At 54.4% G+C, this 13,389-nt stretch overlaps 1 protein-coding gene across 1 annotated transcript in view; it reads right to left on the bottom strand.

Moving 5' to 3' along the window:
- The window catches only part of LOC104510984 (potassium channel subfamily T member 1-like), a gene marked incomplete at its 3' end in the record, with an annotated part of 38,111 nt that overhangs the window by 8,401 nt on the left and 16,321 nt on the right, over positions 1 to 13,389 (bottom strand). Inside the window, 14 exon segments of the mRNA XM_010153420.1 lie at positions 1 to 80; positions 596 to 704; positions 1,056 to 1,119; positions 1,338 to 1,474; positions 2,256 to 2,420; positions 2,512 to 2,692; positions 4,413 to 4,507; positions 5,019 to 5,102; positions 5,457 to 5,531; positions 6,367 to 6,426; positions 6,930 to 6,978; positions 7,333 to 7,389; positions 8,776 to 8,875; positions 10,040 to 10,119. The exon segment at positions 1 to 80 is cut by the window's left edge and continues 7 nt beyond it. Coding sequence (XP_010151722.1) covers positions 1 to 80; positions 596 to 704; positions 1,056 to 1,119; positions 1,338 to 1,474; positions 2,256 to 2,420; positions 2,512 to 2,692; positions 4,413 to 4,507; positions 5,019 to 5,102; positions 5,457 to 5,531; positions 6,367 to 6,426; positions 6,930 to 6,978; positions 7,333 to 7,389; positions 8,776 to 8,875; positions 10,040 to 10,119 — 1,336 coding nt within the window.

Here is a 13,389-nt window from a genome sequence, read left to right as displayed (position 1 = left end):
GATGAGGGTGGAGGTGGCGGGGCAGACGCAGTTCAGTGCCAGCATGGCGTATTTGCACTCCTCTTCGCAGACAACGTGATCTGAAAGGCATAGTGAGCTGTCACAGTGGGGAGGGACATGGATGCGTTCCTTGGCTGGCAGTGCCTGGGGATGTGGTAATTTTGGGGTGGGGTTTGGGTCTGGGTGCTTGCTCCTCCTGCCAGTCCCGGGAGAGCTTTCAGCTGATCAACAGCCCACGGGGAACACCATGAATGGGATTAATGCAGACAGGAAAACAGGGATACAGGCTGGAAACGGCCAGGTGGACACCAGCCCACTGAGGCCACCACACTCGTGGGACACAGACTCAGGCAACAAATGACCCCCATCCCAGGGCAGCCCACAGCCAGCTCTCCCCTGGCTCCAGGTGTGTTGCTGCAGGCTTTAGTGTGCATCGTGATAAAGGGACTGAGGGCCCTAAAGTATCTTCCAGCAATCAAGAGGAGTCTCAGCACCAGGTCATGGGCTTCTCCAAGACGGAAGCACCGCTGGAAGCATCAGTGATGGCAGGTAAGATGGCCCAGACCATGGAAGCAAGCAGCTCTGCCCAACTCACCAGCAAACTTGACATGGAACTTGTTTTCAGGCTTTAAGATCTGAACGTAGAGAGGACAGTTGGGAGCAAAATCTTTCACAGCCCAGGCTCTCAGGATGGTCTGGTGGTCCTAGCCAAGGAGAAGAGCAACAGCTACTTGTCTGATGGCTTATTTTCCCTAGCACTTCTATGCTTGAGATGAACAGCATAGCACCTGGCCAACACAAAGATGTATGGCATGGGATCTTCCCACACCCTGTGCTAACAGGGGATAACGGCTCTCCCCTGCTCCCCAGAACCCATCGCCGATGGGAAACTAGGGCAGCAGTGGGAAGGTGAGCCCACGGGGGCTCAGCACTTGAACCCCACGCTGCTGCACCCTCCTGGGCTGTGCAAAAGCAAGACGCAGCGATCACACTGGTCCCTTCCAGCCTGAAAAATTAATAATTTCCAACTGTGCCATTCCCCAGGCCTGGCTTACCGCTGCAGTGCGGTCCACCTCATTTCGGCTGCTGAGAATGAAGCAGGCTTCTCCGTTGTCCATCCTGCAAACAGAAAGCAGCAATCCTGTGAATCGCACAGGCCAGCAAAGCTGGGCATCACTCCATACCCAGCCAGGGCACTGCCAGCTCCCTCCAAGACATGCAGGGATGCCCACTGTCATGCATCTGGGCTGATATTGCCTGGATCCCTCTGCAGCTCCAAAGCCCATGGACAGCGGGACCAGCCTTGCTGTGTGTGCACGGTGCGTCCCTCTGCTCACTTGGCTCGCATGAGGTCCTGGTCCTTCAGCGCAGAACCCTGGAGGTAGATCACTCGCTGCGACCACAGAGGGATCTGCAGGACACGCCGCACCTGGATATCCATCTCCGTCGGGCAAAGTATCACCACGTAGTAATCCTGCAAGAGAGAAGCTTGCGTGGATCTGCAGGCACACACCTGCCACAGCCAGCCCAGACACGAGGTTTTGCTGCCTGAGCAAACAGCTCCTCCGGGGCTTCTGATATTTGCTCCTGGTGTATGACACCCCCAACCCTGCTCCAGGGTCCTGCAAGGGTCTAGGGAAACACATCAGCATCTTCTCCACCCAGTTCTGCATTAAAGCCAATGCAGGCACATCTGACTACAGAATGAGGGACGAGCTGCACACCCACAGCAAAGCAGAGTCTCTTGCAGTTACTGCAACGAGCAGGATTTTAAAGCTTGGATGTGTGGAATCAAGGCTGGGCAATGGTAATGAAGCATATGTGAGTATTGGGATGAAATGCAAATCTGACACACGGCTGTGACGGGGAGCAGGAAAGGCGCAGTCATTTGCTTGAATATGTGGGGATACTCCAGTTAGAGCTGGGTAAATCCCACTGAGGTTTAGCAACTACATGTTCTGTTTCTGCCCTTTCCACGTGCTTACACAGTGCTCTAACAGAAAACAGGGGCAGAGAGAGCTCCATCGCTGAGATGGCAAAGGTGGACGCATAGTATCACTTGTCCCCTTCCTTGGCCAGTGCAGCATGTGCTTCCTGGTGCCGGGCTGGATGGCTTTTACCTTATTCTTTGCCATATCTGCCATAGCTGGGCAGGGCGCTCACCACTGGCAGCGACACGGCCGTGCCCAGCATGGCTGCGAGCCCAGCAAGGGCAAGCTGTAGCTGAGCACAGTGGGAACACCCCTGGTCCTCACCTGCAGGCGTGGGTGGGCATAAAACTCGTTGAGGAAGTCCATGAGGAGATCAATCTTGAGGGAGCTGACACAAAGGACGACATGCTTCTCTGTCTGGGCACGGTGACGGCTGTAATTGCCTCCCGACTTCTGCCGCTCCATCCACAGGTAGACGAGCTCCTCAAACTGCAAACGAAGGCAGAGAGCAGACGTCACTGCTGGCAGGGCTGCCCAGGCGCTCTGCATCCCTCTCCATCCTCAGCTGTGCAGGTCTAACCTGGAGTGGCAGCACGACCAGGGCAACGCAAATCATTATCACGACGAGGAGCTGGGAAGGCCAGATCTTTGGTGTCACGTCTCCGTAGCCCACAGTGGAAAAGGTGACGATGCAGAAATAGAAGGACTTGAAGAGGGAGAGCTTCTCACCTGCCCTTTCCAAGTGCTGGATGCCACAGGTCCTGAAGGGAGAAAGCAGACATCGCAGCGAGCGCTTCCCTGCCCGGGAGACAGGCAGTGCCCGTAGCGCCTGCTCAAGTCAGTGGGGAACCCTGGAAGGCGACTTTCACCCTCATCCCTGGAGGAAATTTGTCTGTAACACCTGACAGCATCAGCAGTGGATTTATGTCACCAACAGAAATGATTCAGCTAATGGTGCTCACAGATGAAGGAGTTGGTTTGATGTGGCTGCTGTCTGGAGAAGTCTAGCTCCTGGGTGATGGCTCCCAGTAAGACCATGCCATGGTACCTCACCTGGGGGCTGCCCTTGGATGGCAAAAAACTAAAATGTGGAGGCAAGCAGCTGTCCCAGTAAGCCTCTGGAGGGAGTCATCCCATGGGACAGGCTCTCTGTTACAGGGGGGATGCGCTCCGGCAGGCATGAGCCGGATCCCATCGCCCACTCCCTGTGCCGCAGAGCTGCCTTGCTCCTCACGGAGAGGCTGACAGCGTCACTCCTCCAACCTGCAGTTTCAAAGTCATCTGGCTGAACACAAGTGTCACTAAGTTGTCTGGGACCCGAACTGTAGCCTGGCAGCCTCCACCAAGAAACACGTCCACGGGCAGGAGGTGCCACGAGCGGGGAGCACTGATCTGCTCTGAAATTGCATTACTCACTCACATCAGAGGATCAACTTTATTGCCAAAGACTCATGAGCCTCAAAGCTTCATTTCCTGTTGTTCAGCAACTTAATGGTATTATATGCTTCAAATACAGACCAAGGGAGCCAGAGGAAGATTCAAGAAGCCTAATTCAAAGCTAAGTACCCAGCAATGAGGACTGACTCCTTTACAGAGAGATGCCCTCGTTGTTGGCAGTGTGCAGGGTAAAGGGCCCAGTTAATTAGCAGCAGCCCCAGTGGTCTATTACACAAACGAGCTCAGCAGCTATGGTAACTTGGTGGGGAGGAGGAGCACGGTGGGAGCCAGGGAGTGCAATGGGTCCTGGTGAATGAGCTGTCACACGTCCGAGCTCATGCCCCACAGGACGCTGCTGTCCCTGCCCCTGACCCTACAGCACTCAGCCCTGGTCTGAGACGCGTCTGTCCGCATCACCCATCTCCCTCCAACAACACCCTCATCCTCACATGCACCCGCTGAAAAGTTTCTGTTAAAATCACATAATTAAGGAGGATAATTAGTTTCTAAAATAGGAATTGATCTTCCCGGTGTTCCACGCACTGGGGAATGAAGCAAGGCAGAAGGAGCCTGGTGCCAGGGAGCTGATGGTGCCAGGGGTCTTCCCAAAGCTCCAGCAGACGTGACTGTGCCAAGCCAAAGCCCCCGGACATGAGTGGAAACCCGGTGCACATGTCTTGCCACGGCTCCCCCAATTCCAAAACTCAGCTCGAGGACCTGGGACTTGTCCCATGAGCAAAGAAAGGATGACAAGGGCTTGGGAGTTCAGTCTGATAAACAGCCCTGAACAGTTACGCTTTCCTCAGTGTGCACAAACCTCTCAGACTGAAAAATCAGGCGAGAAGACACTGCTTAAAGGCAGAACCTCCTCTGGCTTCCCAAATTGCTACGTGACACCCTGGCACTGCCATCCCAGTGGGAAGGTCTCCCCTCATCTCCCCTTAATCCCTGAGACAGCTTGGCTCCACCAGTCACCCCTGGGACACGAAAAGCTGGTATCCCTGGATGAAGAAGGTGGTTTAGCTAAACAAGAGCAACACTTACCCTGTGAAAACGAGACACAGGAGGGTGCAGATGAGAATGAGCACCTGGTTAAACATCGCTGACTGTGTCCTTTGTATGGCTCGGTGCAGGTCGTTCTGGGAAGAGAGGAGAGAGCTCTTACCAACTCAGACAGGCTGAGGGTAAAATCCTCCTCCAAGTACCAACTGCTGCCTTGCTAGCTCCAGCAATGCCCCCCAGGATGGAGGGCAGGCCAGAATTTAGCCCTTGAAAAGGGATGTGCATTTCTGTGAGCAGGTCTGGGCTCTGCTGCCACGAGACACAGCTCAAGTGGGCACGTGGGAATGGCTGGAATATCTCATCCTGCTGTAAAACCACATCCCGGGGACAGCCGGAAGCCGCCCTTGTCAATATGCAGCTGACAGAGACAACGTGGCTCAGACACCAAAGGGTTCCCGCTCAGGTCCACAAGCCAGCATCACCAGATGGCAAAGCATCGCCTCCCACCAACCCCGGCATGGCTGCACGCACCAAGCACTAAAAACCTGCTGAGAGCTGGCGGCAGGGAGGGCCTCCTCCAGACCACACTGCCCTCGGCATCCCAGGGCAGAGGGACCCAGGGCAAAGGGCTAGGATGCATCCACTCACAATCATGTTCTCCAGGGCATACTTGGCAAGCCAGCAGTTCAGAAATACAGGAATGAACAGATTCCGCAAAGGAGGCCAGAATATCTAAAAGCAAGAGTTACAGAAAAATCTATGCTTTTTATAAAAAAAAAAAAGATATAAACAGCCAATCTGAGCCCTGTCAGGAAGGGTCCATCTCCAAACCAAGCACCGCCCCCTGCAGAAGCTGCCACCAAACCCTGCCCCACTCCTCCGGCTGCAGCGGAGCAGCTGAAAAGGGAGATTGGCTTTGGGATAACAGTCCAGAGAAATTCCTTATGTTGAAAATATTGAAGCAAAAATTTCCTGCCAGCTTTAAATACTACTTGGCCAGACATCCATTTTTCTTTATTTCACCACCAAAACTACGGTATTTAAGCAACTTAGAGCTGCTTTAAAATGTCACTGGGAAACACTCACCGTGATAATAAATGGCACCGTGTTGATCATCTCAAGGATGAACGAAATGCGAAAAATCTGTTCCCAGATGTTCCCCTGAGGAAGTAAAACCAAATAATAATTAGACAAGCGTAAAAATCTGCCAAAAGACAATTTAAAAGCTCCCACTCTGCCACAGACTCTGCTAGATGGGGGAAGTACACCAGAGCAGCCAGAAAGATGCTCCGGTTTGGCTGCGGGAGAGAGATGCAGTGCTGGTGGCAGGCACACTGGAGTCACTCACACCGTCCCCAACTGTTCAGCCCTCTCCGCAGCCACGATGTCCCTCGGTCCACCGCTGCTGCCCACAGCCAGGGGACAACAGCGCTTCATGCAAGGACAGAGAATGAGAGGGATACAGATGGCTGGCATGCAAACCAGGAGGGTGGCACAGGGTCTGAGTCTCTTCTGCCAACCGTCCCAGGGACCCCGAGAAGGTCTGATTTGTTACGGTCACTTTTCTCAGCCGTTTTAAGGGGTTTCAGTCCAAAGGAGTCAGCTTGTGCTTCTCCCTGCCTGGCCTGGAGCAGTGCCTGATACCTCCGGAGGCAGCAGACCTTGGCACAAGCAGGGGTCATGCTGCTGAGCTCAGCTCCAGGGCCTCGACCTTAGGAAACTCACTGTGTGTCAATCTGGACCCCCGTAAAAACAGTGACCCTTTGCAGGACAGGTCTGAACGTAAGGGAAGGTGGAAGAAGAAGCTCTGCTCTGCCACTTATTTAGCAGCCTGAGAGAGAATGAGAAAGGAAAACAGGCACAGCCAGATGAGACATCACCCAGACAAACACCCTCTCCGGATGCTTCAGGCTTCAGACAGCTCCAAGAAGGAGAAATGAATTCACAGCAGGGGGCCAGACCCATCACTGTCTGCCCCTGCCCCGGGGGCACTTACCTTGTAGCTGAGATAGATGAGCAGCATGGTCTCCAGAAAGCTGATTAGAGCGATGCTGACCTGCAGAGACAGGCAAAGGCTGCTGAGGGCTCCTTCCCAGCCTCCTCAGCCCATCCCAGGCTGCGGCGTCTCTGCTGAGCCCTCCCTGCCCTGTGTGATGAGGGGCTGGAGGGGATCGCCCAGACAAGCCTGTTTGTTTGATTTCTCCGTACACGTTTCTCTGAATATCTGCCACGCATGAGCAGCCCTGAGCAGAAGGTGATGGGCGCTAACCCCATGCAGTTTGCCCTGCCTGAAAATAGCCCGGTACTGGTTCAGCTGCATCCAGGCTAGGGAGGAGCCAAGCCAGCACGAGGATTTCATCTCCCTAGAGCTTGTCCTCTCCTATCAGTCCCTGGGATTTTCACCCAGGGCCATGGTGTTGCTGCAAGCTCCAGCTTGTTTCCTGCTCGCCCAAGAGAGCCCGTTGCCCGAGGGATGCCCCGAGACACGCTGGCGGCAGAGCTCCAGCCCCAGCCCCTGCCGCGCTCCTGCACGACCGTGCCCCAGGTCTGGGCACTCACCTGCACAGCCCACAGCGGCATTTTTCTATCCACCCAGAAGATGTGTGACCTGCAAAGACAATTCAACATGGGTCTAAACCGCAGCCTAACTAGCAGTGCCTTCACCCCCCACCGAACGCAAATTTGAGGCCATCACTGATGCAGGATCCAGCACAATACTGGTGTTGCTTACTGGACAAGCAAGCTCCTTACTGGTTCAAGTAGCCTCTGCGCTGGGAATAAGCCAAGCCCAAGGGTGCAACTGCAGCACTTGATTTGATCCTGGAATGCTGCTCCGCATCCCTTGAGAAGCACCACAAACCAGAAATGGCCTGGGGCAGCTGCCAGCACCGGCCGTGCCCACCACCGCTTCCCCACGTCCCACCAGAGCCAGACCCCAGCAGTGCAGCAACTCCCAGCTCACCAGTTTATCTTCGTGGACTGGTTGAACACCGTGTAATTCTGCTTTTCGCATTCCCAGCTAGGAGAAGAGAAAGATAAAGCAGGGGAAAGCGGTCAGTGGTGGTGGGGGAGGGAAAAGGAGAGCTGGCATGGATTCCCTGAGCTCATGGGGTGCCCTCGCCACTATGGCTGATCCTGGGGGAGGGCTCTGGACAACACTCCCACAGGTCCAAAACACACTGGTCCCTATAGCCAGGACTTTCCAGAGGAGCCTATCTCACCCAGGCAGCTTTGAACATCTTATTACTGGAGAATAAGACTTGTCTTCAGCCCGTAGCAGCGATGCTGTCAAACCCTGATTCTCACCAGCATGGGGCTCCCTGGGCACAGTGCTGGAACCCAGGGCTGCAGCTGGGAATTTCCAGGTTACAATCAGCAAACACTACCGAGCTTTGGCTTCTGGGACAAAGCTAGCTGTGCCTCAAGCACCCTGCCAGGCAGGCAGCACCGAAGCCAAGCTCTCGCTCTGCCGTGCTGCGAGGGATGCCTTCCCGCTGACCACACACCTTCCAGCAAGTGGACTTTCCTGGACTGCAGCTGCCCTAAACCTTTCAAGGAGGTGCATCTGCGTCACAGGTTTGAAACGGTTTTTGGAACATGCAGATGTTGCAACTTCTACAAAGAAAAAAATCAAATTGCTAATTCTCTAGGCTCTTGGAAAAAAACCCACCCGTATGTGAGCTAAACAAAGCAAGGAACAAAGCAAGGACATATTAAAAATAGGCTTATACTGAAACCCAGAGCAAAGCTGATGTAGGTAATCATCTGTAACCTCGGGGATCTACATGGCACAACATATTTCCTTCCCAAATGCTTAAATGAGATTTAGCATAAGTGTTCTCAAGGGTGTCAGTGTTCAAAAAATACTTGCACGGTGATGCACTGACAACATGAACCTGTGTCTGACAGTGAGGGTGACAGAGCACTGGAACAGGCTGCCCAGAGGGGTTGGAACAGGCTGCCCAGAGAGGTGGTGGAGTCTCCTTCCCTGGAGACTTCCTAAAGCCACCTGGACTGGTTCCTTTGTGATCTACTCTAGGGGATCCTGCTCTGGCAGGGGGTTGGACTAGATGATCTCTAGAGGTCCCTTCCAACATTGACCACTCTGTGAATCTGTGACGGCCCCATTGCACCCCTGACCGTCAGAGCCAGACAGTATTTGGAAACTGTGACCCTGAAGTTTTCCACCACCTTTTCCCTGGGCACCTGGACACCCACATGCCCATCCAGGGGTTTGAGCAGGGAGCAAAGCTCACCAGACCGGTGAGTTTTGCTAAACTACCAATTCCAACAGCAGGAGTGAGACAAACCATCCATCCCGCATCTTCACATCTGCCATGAGTAGGTACCTCTGCACCCACGCTCACGGCACACGGGGATGTGGGGGCCCAGCAGCAGCACTCACCAGCCTATGCCCTCCTCTGGATTGTCGAGCAGGACGCGGACAATGTACAGGAGGCAGGTGAGCAGCTTCAGTGAGAAGTTGAAGAGCCGGATCCTCAGACCTGCAGCAGAGGGGAGCATGGCATGGACCAGGCAGCATGCCCCGGGCACCCCAAGCACCCTGGGCAACCCATGCACCCTCTGCGCCCCAGACACCCTGGGCACCCCAGGCACTCTCTGCACCCCCTGCACCCCGCAGCTCAACCTCTGTAGTTTCTCACAAGCTTTGCAGGGCCTCTGGCACTGCAGGACCCCACTGAGCCCCAGGGAGCTGCAGGAGCCCCAGGCAGCACATCAACATCGCTCACACTTTGCCAGAGGCTCTACACATCCTACCCAGTGTCAGAAATATAGGAGACTAACACAGAAATAAATAACGATGAGTCAGCTCCTTGCTGGCCCCAATAGATGTGAGAGACCAGCGAGCGAGCTGCTGGAGTGTATCCCCCTCATTAGCAGGCATGCAGTAAAAAGCATCAGACAGGCAGGGCCAGGGCCCCGCTCCATTCGCAGTGCTGCAAACCACTTGCAGGAGGAGGGATGGCGAGCAAAAGCTGCTGCTTTATCTGCTCTCCCTCCTCAGCCAGTTCATCCAGTTACTACTCGAATTACAAGCGAGAAATTCATCACATTTTCATTACAAACTTCCCCGTGGGCACCCTGTTGTGCCACGTTCCAGCTTTTTAACAAGACGACAGGATGCAGGGAGGAAAAGAAAATGTGAATTTATAAATTAACGAGCGGACTCCCTCCAGACAGCTAATGACATCTCAGAGAAAGAAAATAAAAACACCATTAGTCAAGTGGAGGTTAATCCGGACAGCTGAAGTGGGAGCGCGTAACTCAGCCTGCCTTGGTTGTCCCCACGACCGCTGACCTGACTGCCAGCACCATGACGGGTCATTTGCTCCCTGATCCCTCCTGGCAGCTCCTGATGCCCCCACTGCTCCCGGCCAATTTGCCCCGGCTGGTTCCCATGTCGCGTTTGTCCCCAGCGAGCCGCAGAGGCAGGCAGCATCCCCTCCTTCCCGTGCAACCGCATCCCCCCAACGCAGGACGGCCAACATCCAAGAGAAAGGCCAACAGGCAGCAGCAGCCCCGGGCTGGGCAGCCAGCGCTCAGGGAAGCAGCCATGGCTTCTCATCCCAGGAGGATGGAGCACAGCTCTTGAGCTGGGGCAGGATCTCTCCCAACAGGCACTCGGGCTCCACACACGGAGCACTCACTCGATCGCTGGTTTTTGATGAAGAAGAGCTTCAGCCGCTCCTTGAAGGTGTTTTCATTCACATAGAACTCGACTTGCACCCTGTGGGGAAAGCACCCAGAAAAGCCCATCAGTGGGGTGGGAGGTTGGACCTGGAACCCCCCCAGGAGCCCTCTCCCCCTGTCCCGGCTTGGTGATCCCCCCCAGATCAGCCCTGGGCTCCCAGCTGCTCCCACTGTACCAAATCACTGGTACCACCCGCCGTGAGCACCAAGACTACCAAAGCAGCAGATGGGACCCACCCGGCCAGCTCTATTTTGGGTGAAGGGCTTTGCTTTCATTCACATGCAACCAGCTGACATCAGACTTGCAAATTTCTCCTTTCTCACAAGCTTTACAATGTTCAAAGCCTCTCAGAAAAGCGGTGGCCTTGGAGCAGTCTCCCCCTCAATGTGTTCTCTGCTCCAAGCCCCAAGGCTGCAGTGCAGCAGGAGTGAGCGTGATGTCCCCAGTACGCCCCTGCCCGGGCTCTGCCCGGGTAGGAGCAACATTCAGCACTGAAGCTGTTAAAAAACAAATTCGATCTAAAAGGAGAAAAATTCCCTTTGTTGCTAAGATACCACATTTGGCCATTCCAGAAAAACCCAGGAGCTGCCAACCAACCCCAGCGTCACTTGGCATTCGGAGACCACGGTGGCTAGTGTCACCGGGACAAGGCGCTGCCGCAGAAAGCCGACCCCTGGGACACTTTGCAGATACCAAAAATTCCTCATCCACCACTGTGACCACCCCGGGCACTTCTTCACCTTCAGCTGCTCCAGTGCCCATCACTGACCCCTGTCCGCAGCCCTCCTGCCGGTCCCCACGTGCTGGGTGGATGACCACGCGGACAGGGCCAAGCCTCACCAAGGCTGGAGGTTCCTCACCACGGATGTCAGCGGGGTCTGGGATCAAGCACACCCGGATTAAGGGTGGGCTGGAAAACTGGTCCCTGCTCAGCTCATCTGCCACCCGCCCCTCCTATTACCTTACAAACGCCTGCAGCCCTTTGCAAACTCACTTATTCACACCAGGCAGGGTTATAGATTGCACTCCTGCCTGCTAAGTGCAGGCTGAAAGGGATTTTTTCCTTTTCCTGATGCCTTGGCTTTAGACTCTGAGCAAGACAAAGTCTGTTACGGCTGATAATGGAGTTAAGTGCAACGAATTAGCGATTTCCCCTATTTCACTGTATTCAACAAGTCTCTTAAGTAAGTGCTACTATTCTTTTTAACTGCTTGTAAGGTCATCAAGATCACATTAATCAGGCATATTATCAAGCCAAGGCATAGACCAAGGCAAGCAAATTCACAGTGACAGTCATTCAATCTCCCACCCCATTTTATTTCACCCGTGCAACCCTCACGCACACGCGGTGCCGGCTCCAGCCGAGCGTGCCGCCTGGCACACACCACCGGATCGTGATTTATTGGAAAGCAGCTGCTACTCGCTCTGACAAGCGAGGGATAAACAAATATTTACCAAGTGTTAATGTCAAACTGATGGGGCAGCAAATTGGGAAAGGGTTTTATGAGACCCTCATTGCTCAGGAGTCCCTTGTTCTGGTACCCACTGGCACCCGCTGGTATTTCACAGTCAGCCTGATTGCTCGTGGGGAAACTGCCTGGCGTGTAAAAAGCTTGGCACACCCTCCTCAGGGCTTCTTATAGACCCCCTTATCAGACTGAAAAGTCAGATTTTGAATTTATGAGGCTCTTATGTACAAAAAGCACAGAGAGAAAGCCATCACCGCAGGCACGATAGCCTGGCACCCCCAACTCCCTCAGTCTCAGACATTTCACAGCATCGAGTGAGGAAAATGCTAAAACACAAAGGCAGCCGTGGGGACTCACAAAGGACATAACTCACCCTAAATGTCCCCAGCTGGCAGCAGCAGGGATGGGAGCTGAGCCTGCATCTCCCTGGGGGCCCCAGTGCTTGTGGGGAGCAGCCAGACTAAGGGGCAGGGAGGGGGGCTGAGGGGGGGCTTTGCACCCAGTGAGTGCTCACCAGCCTCACTCACTGGTAGGAGAAGGGGAGAGGGGAGGCGGGTGGGCGACCACGGACCCTGCTGCGGGGTCCACAGGGGCTGGAGAGATTGTGAGCACTGGCTCAGCCCGCACAACGCCTTGGGAGCAAGCAGCCATAAATGCAGAGCTCCGCACACAGCTTTAACACCTGTTAAAATTAATGGTTTCCAAAGCCAGACTTGGCAAATAATTTATCTGTGTCAGGGCATAAATCAGCCAGACACAACCACTCATGACACTCCACACACAGGCTAATTGCTCCTTCTCCTTATTGAAAATGCCCAGGAAATGGTAGGAACTGGCCGTCAGTCCCATCGTGAGCACCGGGCGTCCAGTTCATCAGAGTCCCCGAGGATTACGCGCAGCGAGGAGAGGGAGGCTTCAGGGAGCACGATTCCTCTCCCAGACATTCGCCTCCGTACCGAAACAAACAGCGATATAAATCTCCGTCGCCAGACAGATAGTTTGCTGATCTATAGTGCTGCAGCCCACCTCGAGACTATGAATATAGATGCTGATGGATAAAAGAACGGAACGATTAGAAGATATCTAACTTTTCATGACAAAGTAGCCCATGTATTCATCCGTCATAACGGCCGCGGGAAGAAGAAACACATGGAACGCAACTGAAGCAGATCTCGGGGGGGAAAAAGGGGTGTTTATCACTGCAAAGAGATGAAGAAATAGAAGCAGGTAGAAATAACGTATTGCTGTGCAGACAACCTGCCCTCGCTGTTTCCTGGGCTGAGCCCCTAGAGCCGACGGGGACCCTGCAACCACAGCCCCACTGATGCCCCGGCCCAGCCCCAGCAGCACCCACAGGGTGACCATCCCACGGGGCTCCTGTCCGCAGGAGGAGGGGGCACAGAGCAAGGGTTTGGCGTGACAGGGACCAGGGTGCTGCCACGGTCTGACTGCCCACTCCAGCACTGGCACCCACCCTGCGGGTGCCAGGTTAACCCACATCCCAGAGCTGACCCCCTGCTTTGAACGAGGGACGGCTTTTACCAGGCAGCAGCAACCATCAGAAAGTATCAAAGCTCCTACTCCATTTCCAGCTGAGGGAAGGAGATTATATCATCTAAAACGTACTCTTTAATTTTGTTGTCAAGAAGTTAACTTCAGATAAAAATCAAGCTAAACTCTGACTGCATTAACCGCCCCAAAACACACACCCTGATAGGATCTGCCTTCACAGCAGCTCAGCCAAGCTGGTCCACTCCCTCCCCGCTGCCATGGCCGGGCATCCCTCCCGCTGGCTGGGCATCCCTCCTGCCAGCCAGGCATCCCTCCCGCCGGTCAG

This window comes from Eurypyga helias, unplaced genomic scaffold (genome assembly GCF_000690775.1).
Source record: "Eurypyga helias isolate BGI_N326 unplaced genomic scaffold, ASM69077v1 scaffold19650, whole genome shotgun sequence".
Lineage (NCBI taxonomy): Eukaryota > Metazoa > Chordata > Aves > Eurypygiformes > Eurypygidae > Eurypyga > Eurypyga helias.
Note: the sequence above shows the minus strand (reverse complement) of the source record. Positions and strands in the feature narration are given on the sequence as shown.